The sequence below is a fragment of the Eleutherodactylus coqui genome, chromosome 1, assembly GCF_035609145.1.
Source record: "Eleutherodactylus coqui strain aEleCoq1 chromosome 1, aEleCoq1.hap1, whole genome shotgun sequence".
NCBI lineage: Eukaryota > Metazoa > Chordata > Amphibia > Anura > Eleutherodactylidae > Eleutherodactylus > Eleutherodactylus coqui.
The window spans coordinates 476926369-476942768 of NC_089837.1; the positions used below are offsets into that span (position 1 = coordinate 476926369).

Genomic DNA, 16400 nt, shown 5'->3' on the forward strand with positions numbered 1-16400 from the left:
TACCTTTATTTCCTGATTCCAGTACCAAACACTGAATGGGGCATGAGATGCTAATTTTTCGGATCAAAAGAGAAGTCACAAGCCAATATCAAATACAAATACAGGAATGCTGGAGTCAGGATGGGGCCGGATACTTTGGCACCTGTTGGTGCTCAGAGCAAGATTTATATAGGGCACATTCATTATTGCCCTCGGAGCATGCTCAAAGTGCAATGATGGATATGCCCATGGCAGTGCTAATAGGTGTCATATAGCATAAAAGGTGTTCCAAATTGGAGGTAGTACCATGTTCAGCCAGTGCTGACATGTAGTAGTACTAAACAGTAGAGGAAGCTTTGTTGTGCAGTGTTGTATCCCTGTCACTAGAGGGAGCTCTAGTGTGGGAAACTACTGTCAGTCCTCATCTGTCAGTAAACAGACTTTGCACAGTTGCAAAAGAATTTTATTTTAAAGTAATCCAGACTAGTAATAGCCTCAGACGCTCGCCGCAGCGCAGGGTATTTGTGTATAAAGAGGACCAATATCTATGGTACTTTTGCTGTGCAGAACGCAGGAAAATTTACCTTTACTGCACAAATGCGCACAAAAGTAGAGCAAGCTACGATTTTTCTTTTTTTTTTGCACATATACATGCGCAGAATACAAAAGTGTGAACTGACCCATTTAAATCAATGGGTTGTATACACTGCATATTGGGCGCACAAATTCATACACATATTGTGCTCACAAAATTGGCGTGCGCAATACGCAGAGAGTAGAATCCATTGATTTCAATAGGTTCGTTCACATGTGTATATATTTCGCGCGCATTTCAGTTGCGCAAAAAAATAGTTCTTGCTCTATTGTCCTGCATTTTGCACAGGAATGGCCCTATAGAAGTCTATGTGATGTGCACAAATACTCAAGGGGATGACTGAAGCACTGCGCAAAAGGTGGGAAAAGAAGACAGCTGGACCTCATTAGGCTTTAATGCACGCTCGTGTGTGTGCGCAAATCCACTGTGCTGCGGTGATCGTTTTTGCACAAACGCTCATCTGAAGGAGCCCTTACAGTGCAGTAAAACACGCACATGCACGCCTAAGTGCGCTTCCGCCGAGGCAGGTGCCCAGTTCTTGTTGCTTTCTATTACGGAATAATAACTGGTTTATTTCGCCGTTCAGCATTGGCATCTAGTACGGTGTGCGCATATCTTCTGCCTCGATACATTCCAGAACACAATGGGTTAATATGCCAGCAAACACTTTCAGGTTGTACCGAATCAGCAAGTTCTTTCTTCTCTCCTCCCTCTACAAGGTCTCAACTAAAGTCCCTGCTGTATGTTACTGCAGAAGGGGGGAGCGTCAGCTAGAACCTCGGAAAAAGAGGTTTGCGCATCTTAAAAGGTAAGTGAGTTTTAGATGTTTAGTTGGCCATTCCACAGACTAATAGAGGCATCTGTTCTATTTACAACTATCTAAAGTATCCATGTATAAAGTAACTACATGTGTTCTATATGACTGCGGAGCTTACTTTGTATCAATATTTGTAAGCCAAACCCAGAACACAAGTATAAAGGAAAACTTTGCACTTCTTCTACGTCTTTGCTGCAGTCCCATGTAAGATTTGCACGTTACATAGGGATTTTGACGCAGATTTAACGTTTGAAGTACTGAAAATCTGCATAATAAATTGACACGCTTCGAGTTTAATATCTGTTCAGGCCGCTTTCACACGGTCATGAAAATCACATGACATATGTGCACTGCAAGGCGCAGGAATATGAACCACTTTTTGTTTTTGTTTTTTTTTTTTTTTTTTTTTTTTTTTTTATGGGGTCACATACATGGGCAATTTTTTTTTTTTCCAGCATCGTGATGTAGGAAAAAAAAGACTCACCGCATGTCCTATCTTTGGGCATTCCCTCAGTTCATGCGATGCGAGGCCTCCCATTGAAAACAATGGAAAACACTTGCCGTGGTTGAAAGCCACGCCAGAGGATTGCAACCTCACCGTCGTGATGGGAGGCGGAGATTTTTTTATTTATTTTTTTTACACTAAAAGCTTTGCATCGCTGCTGGTACAACGCCAAGTTTCACGGCCCAATATCGCGCTCGGCCGTGCGTATGAAGCCTCAGTTTGTCAATTCTGTAAGCATTTTTCTGCACCATATGGATGAAATTTGTTAAAAGCTCATTCACGGTGTTTGCCAGTATATGCTGCGGGTTTTTCTTCCGCAGTATTTCCACCATGTGTGATCATAGCCTTCTATATTGTTCATGCAAAGTCCTGTCTGTACAGCGCTTGCACAAGAGAAGAAAACCCCTGTGTGGTCCAGAATATGTGGTGTTACACTTACGGCGCACAGTGCTATACTTCTTGCACCCAGCCCTGATTTACAAGGCTTTGTAGCCTATTGAGGTCCAGAATTGCGCAGCATATTGCGCATGTTCCTTTGCTGTGCCCCTTGGGTTTATGGGGAATATAGCTTATTATGCTATATAGACATACATATCCTTACAGATGGAGGGATGGGCTTTCCTCTGGCGGACCAAATGAGACCCCAGACAATATAATATTGGAATATATAACGCTGGTGCCTACTCTCAATAACGTAAATATTAGTGCACATTCCTCCATGTTTAAAACAAGCCCAAAAGTGTTAGGCGCGGCTCACACGGCCGTAATGTGCCGCGTGCGAGACACGCAGAGGGTTTGCAATGACCTGCTTTTATTGCCCTGTGCTGCCAATCACCATCTTGGCGTGTATAAAGGCGTAATAAACGCCAAGATAGAATATGCTGCAATTGTTTTGTGTGCATATTTTAAGCAATTCGTGAACGTAAGATTTGTACAGTGTATTACGTGTGCACGTAATGCACTGTGACCATACACATGTAAGCCCGGTCTTCGGGCTCCTTCACATGGGCGTATCTTTTATTTTTTATGCATTTTTGCATGTGCAAAATTTGTGCACGCAATATGCATAAAATGGAACCCATTGATTGCAATGGGGTCGTGTGTGTGTGTGTGTGTGTGTGTGTGTGTCACACGCAGCTTGCTCTACTTTTATGCCCATTTGTCTATTTATTGACCGGGTTGCTTATTGATGCAGAGTCATCACTTCTGTACTAATTACAGTATACTGCTAGAAAGCTACTGTGGAGCGAATTACGGGCTCCTTATCGCTGTACAATATTGCTACAGTCTTAACACCAAAGTAAGGGCTTATTCAGATGACCATATGCGCAAGAAATGCTCGCCGCAGCTCAACATATTTGCGCATAAATGAGGTTGGATGAGGTACATGTGCATGAGTGTCTGCACATAGTACTTTAGGTTTTACTCCCACCGGGCCAGTTTGTGCGAAACCCTTTCCATGGGTTAAAAGTCAATAAAAGATTGTGTAAAGAATGCTATTAGCTCAATGAGGTCCAGATTGTCTTCTTGTTTTACTTTGGGACGTGTGCAAATGCTCAATACACTGTGCAATGCCATGAAAAAAAGAACACCTCCAGACCTGATTAGGCTAGACAGCCTTTTAAATCGGGGGAAGGAGGTAGGGGTATGGCCGCCAAGCGCAGACCTTCATGGGAGGGGTGGAGACAGCCGGGGAAGCAAGATGGTTGTCACGGATGGCACTGCCATTCCTCCCCGGAGCACCAAGAAATGGCCTGTTTTGGCTGCTTACAGTGACAAAAGGCACAAGGGCATCGCTGAATGCTGCCATTTAAATGTTCACGTGACGCCAGTACCTCTTCTTGAAGACTCCTTCTGGTAGCGATCAAATAAAGAGGCCAAACTAGATTTGATGAAGTAAACTGAAGGTACGCAATTTACTCAATAACTTCACAGCAACAGAACAGTTCAACTTTACAATTCATGGGACATAAACGTCTCAGACATAGCTTGAAATACCAGCCCTTTTTCATCTAGTTCTATCCTGAGGCATAATTTGCTTCACCCCGATTTAGTATGCTTGGTAATGACAATTTTCTTCTAGTTCATAGTGGTCTGGCATGACAGTGCTCCATCCACCAGCAGGGGTGAAAGACTTTAAATCTTGACTTCTTCATTCTATTGAACTTGGATACACTCCATACACTCCTCCTCGACTTAAGCCTGGCTTGTTTAAGCTCCATACTCTGGCTCTGGGCTCCTCAAAACACACACTCCTTCTCCTCTCCAGACGAACTCACTATCAACATTTTTGTGCCGATGTCCCAACCCTACTTTCAACACTTTATTGTTTGTCTCCTGTAGTTTGTACTGGTGAATGTGTTGTGTGTATTGGCTTTATCTAGGTCAATAATAGGCCAAATGTCTGGTGTCTGTGTAACCTTACCCGGAGTGACTGTGCCGAACTCGCCCTAAGTCTGTGTGTTGTGTCAGTCACCCTGAGCAGCCCCGGGATTAGGTAGACAGCCGACCTACTAGTTTAGGATTGGCTGGGAGATAAGCTAGGTTTATCAACTATCACTGAACAATCTATTGCTTATTGTAAAATATTGGTGGAAAACTATTGATATATCGACGTTTTTTTAATGCTGTATACAAATAAAACAGGTCTGTGGTTAATAAAGCAACACAATCAACAAAAAAATTATAGTTGTTTTTTTTGTTTTTTTTTTATTAAACTGTTGACTTCATTATTAACTTATAACTATTAATAACATCATGAAAATATATTAAAGTTACAAATGAAACTAAAAAATTACAGATAATTAAAATCAGGTGTATGAAAGGAAGTTGTTTTTTTTATCATTGGCCCCAATAATCGTTCGTTATCTAATGAGCCAACAAACACACTGAAACCAGGTCCTACAAGCTACAAGGAGACTAGAAGATGGACGCTGAATCTGACGGGATGTGAGCATGATCTCTGAGTTTGTGGGGCTGCGTGCCCTGCATTTTTTTTTTTTTTCAAGTTGTCGCTGAGGGACCAACTGTCTCCATGGCAACTTGTAAACAATGCAGGGACTGGCAACGCCAATGCAATTGTAATTGCGTTAGATGGGTCTCCTATCTTTTCTATGGGCACTGCGTTCAGCACAGCCCTCCATCTGCATGTGGAAATGCTTGCATTTAGAAAGCATTGCCCACAGCCATCACGGTAGATGCAAGCGTACAGAGCCTGCGTCTAACGCGATGAAGAAACGCATGTGGAGAAGGGGCTCAAGACCCCACTTTTCTGAGAGTCGTTCTGCCTGGAGCAAACCTTATTGGTGACAGAGTCACCTCACACTTTCCAAAAGTTTCTAGAACTTGTTTATAAGTTCATTAGTGCCTCAAGCAAAACTCCATCCTGTACAACACAAAGGAAAGGGCAAGAAAATCTGGTCATTAGACCACAAGACATGTTTCATCTTAAAGGGGTTGTCCCGTGATAGCAAGTGGGGTTATACACTTCTGTATGGCCATATTAATGCACTTTGTAATATACATCGTGCATTAAATATGAGCCATACAGAAGTTATTCCACTTACCTGCTCCGTTGCTAGCGTCCTCGTCTCCATGGCTCCGTCTAAATTCGCTGGCAGCTTGCTTTTTTAGATGCGCTTGCGCAGTCCGTTCTCCTCCTTTCAGCACGAGCCGCTTCAGTGTGCTCCCCGCTACAGCTCTTCTGCGCATGCGCAGACGAGCTGTCACTGCTCGGGAGCGCGCTGGAGCGGCCATTCCGTGCCATCCTCTGTTAGAGGAAGGTGCAGAGCCGCCCTGCTGTCCCGAGAAGCTGCCCAGCTGTCCCGCCGTCCTGCCACCCAGGTAAGTGATGGGCCGGGGGGGGGCTGCCGCTGCGCCGGGGGGGCTGTCGCTGCGATGGGGGGTGGGCGGCTGCGCTGGTTACCTGCTGCCTGGAGGTGGGTGACTGGTCGTCCGTGTTCACTCCAGGGGTCTGGTCGGCGGCTGCGGGGCGTCTGGTTGTCAGGGAGACACAGCTGGTAGCGTCTCGGGAGCGCGCACATCGGGCTGCAGCAAGTGATTGGAAAAGAGCCGGCGGCCATCTTGGGAAAATGTTTATAAGTTGCTGGAACGGTAAGTACAAACCAGCTAGAAATGTCATTTACAGGGGTAATTAGTAATGTGTGCTTAATTAGGGGGACTGGGCAAAAAAAAAATCCACTCCTGCCTCGAGACATCTCCTTTAACAAAAATCGATAAATCGCCTTAAATGATCGATGTTACCAATATATCGGACATAACAACATCGATGAAAAGTATCACCAAAGCATTAGCGATATATCGTTTTTCGATGTCGCAACCTTAGTTGAAAGGTCCCTACACTAGGACACTACAGGGGTTTGCCTGCATGTGAACAGGCCCTAAGCGCTCAAAAAGTGTATTAAAATGCATCAATATGAATGCAAATCTACCTCGTTCATAGCCCAAATATATTTATGCATACGCTCATGTGAAGCCGCCGTAATATTGAAGAAACACCTGACAAGACTGTAAACCCCTTTAATGATGTCTTCCAGTGCAGTCATGTGGCTCCCTCTGCTGGTGGTATTGGGGTTGATCCTCTGGTACAGATGGCACAGACAGAGTCAGCTCCTAGGAAATCTCTCAGACAAGTATGTCTTTATCACTGGGTGTGACACGGGATTTGGAAGACAGATCGCTAAGCAGCTGGACGGCCGAGGAATGAAGGTTTTGGCAGCTTGTTTAACAGATGCAGGAGCTAAGGAGTTAAAGAAGGAAACCTCCAGCAGACTGCAAACTATAAACCTTGATGTCACCGACAGCCAAAGTGTCAGTGCGGCTGCCAAGTGGGTTGCTGACATTGTTACTGACAAAGGTAATTACTGGACAATATTTATTAATGGGTAACGAGCTCCAAAAAGTCCTGGATTCCCCGGTTGGAACCTAGAGGGGAATTTATGTTACAATTATGGCATGCAAAAAGTTGCGAATTATAGCGCAGGCCACATTTGGCCTAGAAATTGGAAGTTTCTGACATTTTTGTATTTATCTGGCCTTTTTTCTAAAGTGGTGAGAGAAATTTGTGTTTAGTAGGGCCTCCCACCCCCTTACGTCTTTACTATCACTTACACCAAAAATTGGCTTAAGGGCTTATTCAGACGACCGTATATCGGCCGGGTATTCACGCCGGCTGATATACGGCATCCCTCTCTGCAGGGGAGGGAAGCTAGAAGAGCCAGAAGCAGTGTACTAAGCTCTCGCCCCCTTTCTGCCTCCTCTCCACCCCTTGGCACTATTTGCAATGAGGAGGCGGGGTGGGGGCAGGGCTAAGTTCCCCGACTTAGCTCCAACCACATCCCACCCCTTCATTTGCAAATAGTGCCAAGGGGCAGAGAGGGGGCGGAGCTCAGAGCACTGCTCCCGCCTCTTCCAGCCTCCTCTCCCTGCAGAGAGGGACACTGTATAATGGCTGGGCGTGAATACCTGGCCGATATACAGTCGTCACAATAAGCCCCAAAAGGGTATTCCCATTACTTAAAATAGCTTTGTAACCATTCTGTCCTTCCTGATTGGCTGCAGCAGTCACATGTTCCAGTCAGCAGCAAAGGGGAAGAATAGAGTGGTTGTGAAGCAATTTTAAATTGTGGAAAACCCCTTTAAGGGCTCCTGCGCACTTGCGTTTTTCTTGTGTTTTTTTTTTTTTCACGCGATTGTCAATGGGACATTCTAATGTTAAAAACGCATCGCACAAAAATTGCAAGAAATGAACTTGCGACGCGTTTTTAACTTTAGAAAGTCCCATTGACAATTGCGTTAAAAAAAACATGCAAGAAAAATGCAAGTGTTCAGGAGCTGTAAATCTACGGCAGCTTATAAACCTGAATTGCCAAACTTTCCAATCCACCGTCTGATGTCTAAAGACATTCTGATTAAAGGCTGTACAGCTCCGATGTCAGAAGACGTCCGGCAGGGTATTCTTACTGTATATTACTGGCCGCTCTGTCGAGGGGCCTCTCCAGCATGTCCCATACCGCAGTACTGGTTCTAGCCAGCAGATGGCGCTACTGTATAATGGCAGAAAGAGAAAACACCCTGATCCAAAATTGGATTGCAAAAGCTTAAAGGGACCCTCTGGTCCTGGACAAACAGAGATTTGTGCATTTACACTGCATTAGTTCGCATCATTAGTCTACGGGAATATTTGTGTACGCAAAATTTGCGGTGCAATACGCAGAGAACCTATTGATTTAATTCGGTTTGTTCTCCTTTTCTTTTTTTGCGTGCACGCTGTATTTACGCATCGCAGGTCTCCATAGAAGTCTATTGGCAGTTCCATCTTCCTTAGTTGCAAATAAACACGCAATGCGCACACAGATGCGCTATACACTGCGCAATCCTGTGGGGGGAAAAAAAAGCAGACATCTGGACCTAATTAGGTTAAATAGCCATTAAACATGGGGCGTGTTTGTCTGCCGTGCGCAAATGCAAACCCCCCCCCCCCCCCCTTTCCTGCAGGTAGCACTAGTGTAGTATTATATGGCATCCAATCATTAGGCAACTATTGGGCCAGGTCGATCTGAGCTAGAGCTGCTCCCTGCTACCCGGTCTTCTCTCCGGCTCCTAGAGGGAATGTTCCAAGCGGAACTCCTCCTATAAAATGTAAATGTCCTAGCATGGTATATTAAAGGGGCAGATAAGACACTTTTTATGTTTTTGTTTTTTTTCACAGGTCTATGGGGACTAGTAAATAATGCTGGTATTTTAATCCCTACGGCCCCTAATGAATGGCTAACAAAGGAAGACTTTCGAAAAATTCTAGATGTCAATCTCCTGGGGATGGTAGATGTAACAATCAATTTGCTTCCGTTGATCAGAAAATCTAAAGGCCGCATTGTAAATGTATCCAGCATTGCTGGGAGGATATCCTTGTGTGGAGGCGGATACTGCATGTCGAAGTTTGGCGTTGAAGCATTCTCAGACAGCCTAAGGTAAAATAGTTTATCTGATACGAAATGTGGGATAATACAAACTGCTACCATGAGTAGCTTAAAATAATGTATACGGCATTGATTTCCAACCTTACTAATGGGGTACCCCCTTAGAAAAAAACAACTTTCCATATCCAGGTGGAACCCTGTTCCCATTCTTACCGCATGTAAAATTTTGTGTTGGCGTTCTAGATTCTGGTCATATTTGTTCCCAAACATCTTTAGGCATGAATGACTGATCAGATATCATTCCAAAGAAGCGGCAGCATTCTGATGGTGCCAAGATATAGTCAAACATGTAATATCTTTATCATTTTAATTTGCATTACTGTCATATTTACTAGACTTTCAAGTTTGAGGTTCTTGGCACACATTTTGATCAAATTTTGTAAGCCCATCTGCCTTGACAAGGCAGACTCTCGCAGATGGGTCCCAACCAATGGCAGATTTAGTTGACCAAAGGCCTGGGGCTGTTCCCACAACTTAGGTTCCTCCATGTCAACAGCAAATCGTGTGTGTGTGTGTGTGTGTGTGTGTGTGTGTGTGTGTGTGTGTGTACCCCAATATTCCCAATATGATTGCCTTTAACGGTATGTTCATATGTAGCAGATTTGGTGCTGATTTTTGACATGGATCTGCAGCACAATTCATCCCTTTAATTCAGAGTGAAAGCTGCACCAACAGTGCAGTTTTTGGTGCGGAACCACACAAAAATCTGCTATGTGTGAATGTACCCTAACTGCTCCGAATCTGCCTGGAGGAACACAGCAGATATCATTGGCATTTTATATATATACGGATTCAGCCCTGATAATGAGCTACATATAAGCTACACATGGTATCACTGTAATCATCATGGCCCATATACAGTTAGGGCCAGAAATATTTGGACAGTAACACAATTTTCGCGAGTTGGGCTCTGCATGCCACCACATTGGATTTGAAATGAAGTCTCCAACAGAATTCAAGTGCAGATTGTAACGTTTAATTTAAAGGGTTGAACAAAAATATCTGATAGAAAATGTAGGAATTGTACACATTTCTTTACAGACACTCCACATTTTAGGAGCTCAAAAGTAATTGGACAAATAAACATAACCCAAACAAAATATTTTTTTTTTCAATATTTTGTTGCGAATCCTTTGGAGGCAATCACTGCCTTAAGTCTGGAACCCATGGACATCACCAAACGCTGGGCTTCCTCCTTCTTAATGCTTTGCCAGGCCTTTACAGCCGCAGCCTTCAGGTCTTGCTTGTTTGTGGGTCTTTCCGTCTGAAGTCTGGATTTGAGCAAGTGAAATGCATGCTCAATTGGGTTAAGATCTGGTGATTGACTTGGCCATTGCAGAATGTTCCACTTTTTTGCACTCATGAACTCCTGGGTAGCTTTGGCTGTATGCTTGGGGTCATTGTCCATCTGTACTGTGAAGCGCCGTCCGATCAACTTTGCAGCATTTGGCTGAATCTGGGCTGAAAGTATATCCCGGTACACTTCAGAATTCATCCGGCTACTCTTGTCTGCTGTTATGTCATCAATAAACACAAGTGACCCAGTGCCATTGAAAGCCATGCATGCCCATGCCATCACGTTGCCTCCACCATGTTTTACAGAGGATGTGGTGTGCCTTGGATCATGTGCCGTTCCCTTTCTTCATCAAACTTTTTTCTTCCCATCATTCTGGTACAGGTTGATCTTTGTCTCATCTGTCCATAGAATACTTTTCCAGAACTGGGCTGGCTTCTTGAGGTGTTTTTCGGCAAATTTTAACTCTGGCCTGTCTATTTTTGGAATTGATGAATGGTTTGCATCTAGATGTGAACCCTTTGTATTTACTTTCATGGAGTCTTCTCTTTACTGTTGACTTAGAGACAAATACACCTACTTCCCTGAGAGTGTTCTGGACTTCAGTTGATGTTGTGAACGGGTTCTTCTTCACCAAAGAAAGTATGCGGCGATCATCCACCACCGTTGTCTTCCGTGGACGCCCAGGCCTTTTTGAGTTCCCAAGCTCACCAGTGAATTCCTTTTTTCTCAGAATGTACCCGACTGTTGATTTTGCTACTCCAAGCATGTCTGCTATCTCTCTGATGGATTTTTTCTTTTTTTTTTCAGCCTCAGGATGTTCTGCTTCACCTCAATTGAGAGTTCCTTTGACCGCATGTTGTCTGGTCACAGCAACAGCTTCCAAATCCAAACCCACACACCTGGAATCAACCCCAGACCTTTTAACTACTTAATTGATTACAGGTTAATGAGGGAGACGCCTTCTGAGTTAATTGCAGCCCTTAGAGTCCATTGTCCAATTACTTTTGGTCCCTTGAAAAAGAGGAGGCTATGCATTACAGAGCTATGATTCCTAAACCCTTTCTCCGATTTGGATGTGGAAACTCTCATATTGCAACTGGGAGTGTGCACTTTCAGCCCATATTATATATATAATTGCATTTCTGAACATGTTTTTGTAAACAGCTAAAATAACAAAACTTGTGTCACTGTCCAAATATTTCTGGCCCTAACTGTAATTACCTCCATACACTCACTCAACAAAACCCATCATACCATGACCAACATTACCAATAGTAACACTATCATGATGGGCCAAATAATACTGCCACATCGTGATCACATATTACCACCACATAGTGATTAATACCAACATACCGCCACTGAATAAAGACCACTACAAAGATCAATATTACCAAAACAACACCATATGAGGGTCCATTCATACCTCCAAATCAAGACAACATAATGCCCCTACATGCTGATTAATACCCCCATGCAGTGACCATATAGTAGTATATACAAGATCTACACAGGCACAAACAGACCATATCAGTGATTACTGTACTGGTATATCCAGTGATCAGTGACGTCTCCTCTGACTTGAGTCGTTCACTTTCCTTTTTTTCTTCATCCAGCCCAGATTGCCATGATTTCTCCCAGTCATACCTAGTCTCTTTAGAATCTGCTGAAAATAGACCTCTTTCAGGCAGCCTGCAGACGGGCGGAAACTTCGCGGCGGGATTTCCCGCGGAATTTCCACCCTTGGAAGCTGCCATAGGATTGCGTTTGCTAAGCAGACGGCCACGCGGCAAAGTAACTGCAGCATGCTCTATTTCTGTGCGGGGCTCGAAACATCACTGCCCGGCCGCCGGCTCCGGTCTGCGCATGCACCGGCAACCCGGCACATCGAACAGCCGGAGCCGCGGGTGAGTACACGACGCTCTCTGCAGGCGCTCGGGTCCCGCGGCGAGAATCCTCGCAGCCAGATCCGACCTGCCCGTCTGCAGGCAGCCTCACTTTTCAATTTTTCCAGGCACCTAGCTCTGTTTTACTTCCACATAATCTCCCCATCCATAGTGCCCCATATAGTACTAATGTCATCTGAGGTGACACACATAGTAATAGCTTCCCCCTTTATGTACTCCCTTGAGGCCCCACATAAGTGCCACTTTTTATGTCTCTCGCACAGTAAAACTGTCCCCACTCAGTAGTAATGCTCTAAATAGTCCCCCACTCAGTAGTAATGACCCATACAGGCCCCCAGTCGGTAATAATGCTCCTTATAGGCTCCCGCTCAATGATAATTCCCCATATAGGCCACCATTTAGTAGTAAAAGCCCTCACAGACCTCAGTGATAATGCCCCATATATTCCCCACCACACACATTCAGTATCAGTACCCTTTGTGTATAGTAAAAGCAAGGTTCCACTCGCCTGTGCCGCCTCTCTTACGCCTCAGCTTCTGCAGTCCTTGCTACCTGCATAGCTTGCCCACTCCCCTCCAGGTCAAGCAATCATATGATTGCTGAGCCCAGTGCCCGGCTGCAGTGATCACATGATTTCTCTACCAGGAACCCATTGGGTGAACAGTGCAGGCAGCATGGACTGCAGAGGCCAGGAGTATTAGGAGCGGCACAGGTTGTGTTTTGTTTGGTTTTTTTTTTTTTTTTGGGGGGGGGGGGGGTTCCCCCACCTCCAAAAAATGTCTTTCCCCTCCAAGAGGCCCAAGGACTGGCGGATTATCAATATGGGTAATTTTGGATGGCCATGGGGATCCCCTGGAGCCTCAGGCCCAGGGCGGGCACTCCTATCGGCCATATTATAATACACCATTTAGAAAGCCCCCTGCTGCCATGACAACTGATCGCGGGGGGGCATTCAGTACACCCCGAACACCAATCGGGGAATTTAAATGCTGCCGACATTGGGAGTGTTGATTGCAGGTGGGTGTCAGCTGTAAGAAACAGCCATTACCCCTATTGTATGGTGCGGGTTCAGTTTCTGATTTTCCCCCCCTACTACTATATGGATCTTGAAACAAAATGGTTAAAGAAGAAAAAATGAAAAAATGACGCTCTTTCATCATTTACTCCTTATTGCAGACGAGAGCTCAAAACCTTTGGCGTGAAGGTCTCCATCATTAATCCGGATTTCTTTAAAACTGAAATTCTCCATGCAGCACGATTAAAAGAAGCGGTTACCGACAAATGGAAGAAAATACGGCCGGATGTTAGAAACGACTACGGGGAGCATTACTATCACAACTGTAAGTATCGGGCATGAAGGGGTGTGTTATCGATGTTACGGCATTAACCCCTTAGTGACGAAGCCTGTTTGCCCCTTAATGACCAACTCCTTTATTAGGTGTGGTTTATTTTTTTATTTTTTTTGGGGGGGGGGGGGGTTCTCATCGCATTCCAGGAGCCATAACCTTTTTACATTTTCCTTCAACATAGCCATGAGGGCTTGTTTCTTGTCGGGAAAAGTTGTGTTTTTTAATGCCAGCATTTTTGGGGACACAATGTATTGTATAACTTTTTATTAATTATTTTAAGGGGGTTGGGGGGGGGAAAATTCAGCTTTTTTGGATTTCATTTTTATGGTGTACAGTGTGCAAAATAAATAATGCAATAACCTTATTCGGGGGGTCTGTACAATTCCAGCAGCACCAAGTTTATACAGTGTTTTTGCAAATTTTGTACAATTTTTTTTTTTTTTTAATTTATTTATTTATTTTTTTCAAAGATTTGTCTTTTGAGGTGTTCATTCCAAAAAATATAGCCTTTTTATTTGTACATCAACGGAGCTTGTTTTTTTGCGATATGAACTCCTCATTTATCCAATTTTTGGGAATATATAACGTTTTAATTGCTTTTTATTCCACTTTCTTTTTTTTTTCTTTTTTTTTGTTTTAACAAGATCTGTAGTACTGGCATGTTACTATTTTTTATTATCGGTGTTCACCCTGCAGTATAAATTAGAAGTTAAATTAATTCTGCAGACCGGTACGATTACGTCAACACCAAATTTATACGGTTTGTTTTGTTTTTTTTAAACACTTATTTTTTGTTTATCACTGCATTTAAAGACCCCTATCATTTTTCTTTATTGTTAACTGTGTTATGTGAGGGTCTTTTTTATTTATTTAATTTTTTTTTTTTTGGTGACCAGTTGTAATTTTTATTAGTACCATTTGTTGATCCCCTGCAATATTTTGATTCCGTTCTATTCTGTTTTCTGCAAGACGAGATAGGTACAATTAGCTATTTTTGCTTTTTTTTTTTTTTTTCCCTTGGTGTGTACTCTGTGGGTTAAATAATGTGGTACCCTTTTTTTTCTTTCCTCTGGCTTATTATGAATGCAACAATACCTAATTTGTGATTGATTTTATTTACATAGTCTTTGGGTTATTTTTTTAATCTTTTTTTTTTTTTTTTAATTTTTTTACTTTTTGTCCCAGTAGGGGACTTTGATTTACTGCGGCGTGTAAAGGGTTAAACAGTGGGAATCAAAGGTCTCTTCAGTTCCTGCTATTAGAGCAAGAGCCCAGCAGTCATTCGACAAGAAACTAAGGTGGAAATAGAGAAACCCCATCACAGTGCCTATAGCGCCGTAGTCATGTTAAGAAGTAGTTACATTTTAGGGCTCACCCACACAGTTGTATGCAGTTTCGGTACGTGAAATATACTGTTTTGATGGACCAAAACTGTGCGTATTTGGACCTGCTTGTATATTTTTGCACATGTATTCACTGTGTTTTTAACGTGCTCAAAAAGAGAAGAAGGAAAAAAACTTAACTTTAATGAGCAAATTCAGTCCAATATGGACCAAAATGAGACCTGCTGGATATTTTTACACGTGTGAAAAAAAAAATGCATGTCTGAATATTCCAATGAAAATTAGAGGATTAAGCGGTCTGTATATCGCATGGAAAAATACACACCTCATACGGAGCGCAAATATCCCCGTGTGAATGAGCCCTTATAAATGACTCTGAAGACAACTATAAGGGTTCCTTCAGACTGGCATATGCGCAAATACACATGCTTCAGCGCAACATGTTTACGCTATGAAGGAGGTTGCTTTGTGTACATGTCTTCAGAGTTTACTGTACTTTTTTTGCGCACACACAGGGCATGCGCATATGTGCGGGGAACTCGCCCACGTTAGGATTTAAATGGCTATTTAGCCTAATGGGATACAGTTTGGGGTTTTTTTCATGGATTTTACAGCTATTTTTTTTCCGCATGCAAGAAATGCGCCCGCAAAATACGGAAAATGTGTACGAACCAATTGATATCAATGGTTTCTATTCTCTGAATATTGCGTACATAAATTTTGCGTGCACAAAAAGTCTGCAAATATAGGCCCATGTGAAGAAGGCCTAATGCTGATGTGGCCCCCGCTGAAAATAAGTTTGATACCCCTGGCTTACACTATATAGGGACACATTCTTTAGATGAGGGGAGAAAAGTGACATCCAAGTGTAAATGCATTCATAAGTTTACAGGAGGAACAATAGAGGAACGATACAATGTTGCACATACAGATTATAAAGAATTGTAGTCTTCTGGGACTTTCAGTTATTACTAAAACAGCCGTATCGGGAGAGGAGACCGGTCTCCTTTACAAAATGCAAGTTAGGAGGTGATTCCGACTGGCTGATGTCCCCAAAATCCTGAATTTATCACTTTCACAGACTATGTAATATTACTGTTTGCTATTAGAATACTGGATGCTGTAAATATGTATTTTCTCTGCAGATTGTAAATTCATCGATGCGCTCTGCGAACGGACTTGCGCCAAGCTGACAGTCGTCACAGACTGCATGGAGCATGCCCTGACTGCTGTACATCCCTGGACCCGTTATTCTGCTGGCCCATATGCCAAACTCCTCTACATGCCGCTGTCTTATCTTCCTACGTGTGTTGCTGATTACATAGTTGGTTAATCCTCTGTAGATGAAAAAAAAAAAAATCTACGTTTTATAACTATATTGACATATAAAAGTTTATTCACCCATCAAAGTTGTTCTTTGTGTTTGTTTCACATTTGCCCGTGCCTGAGCGCTGTTTTGTGGAATGAATGCTTTTTTTTTTGCACGTGCATCAGTGTATTTCATTGTACTTTTTGCACCCACAGGGCATGCTCATTTGTTTGCAGCCAACAAAGATGCGCCTACCTGTCTGTCCTTGAGTTACATGCTCCACCCCTGATCACATGACTGT

General features: G+C 43.3%; 1 protein-coding gene across 1 annotated transcript; it reads left to right on the forward strand.

The window, feature by feature from the left end:
- Positions 1-945: 945 nt before the first annotated feature.
- Positions 946-16178, forward strand: LOC136586571 (retinol dehydrogenase 16-like). Its single transcript, XM_066584707.1, has 5 exons — positions 946-1382; positions 6453-6772; positions 8627-8885; positions 13275-13438; positions 15936-16178. Exons 1-5 carry the CDS (start codon positions 1228-1230, stop codon positions 16121-16123), a joined length of 1086 nt encoding a protein of 361 aa, XP_066440804.1. The 5' UTR covers positions 946-1227; the 3' UTR covers positions 16124-16178.
- Positions 16179-16400: the final 222 nt, after the last annotated feature.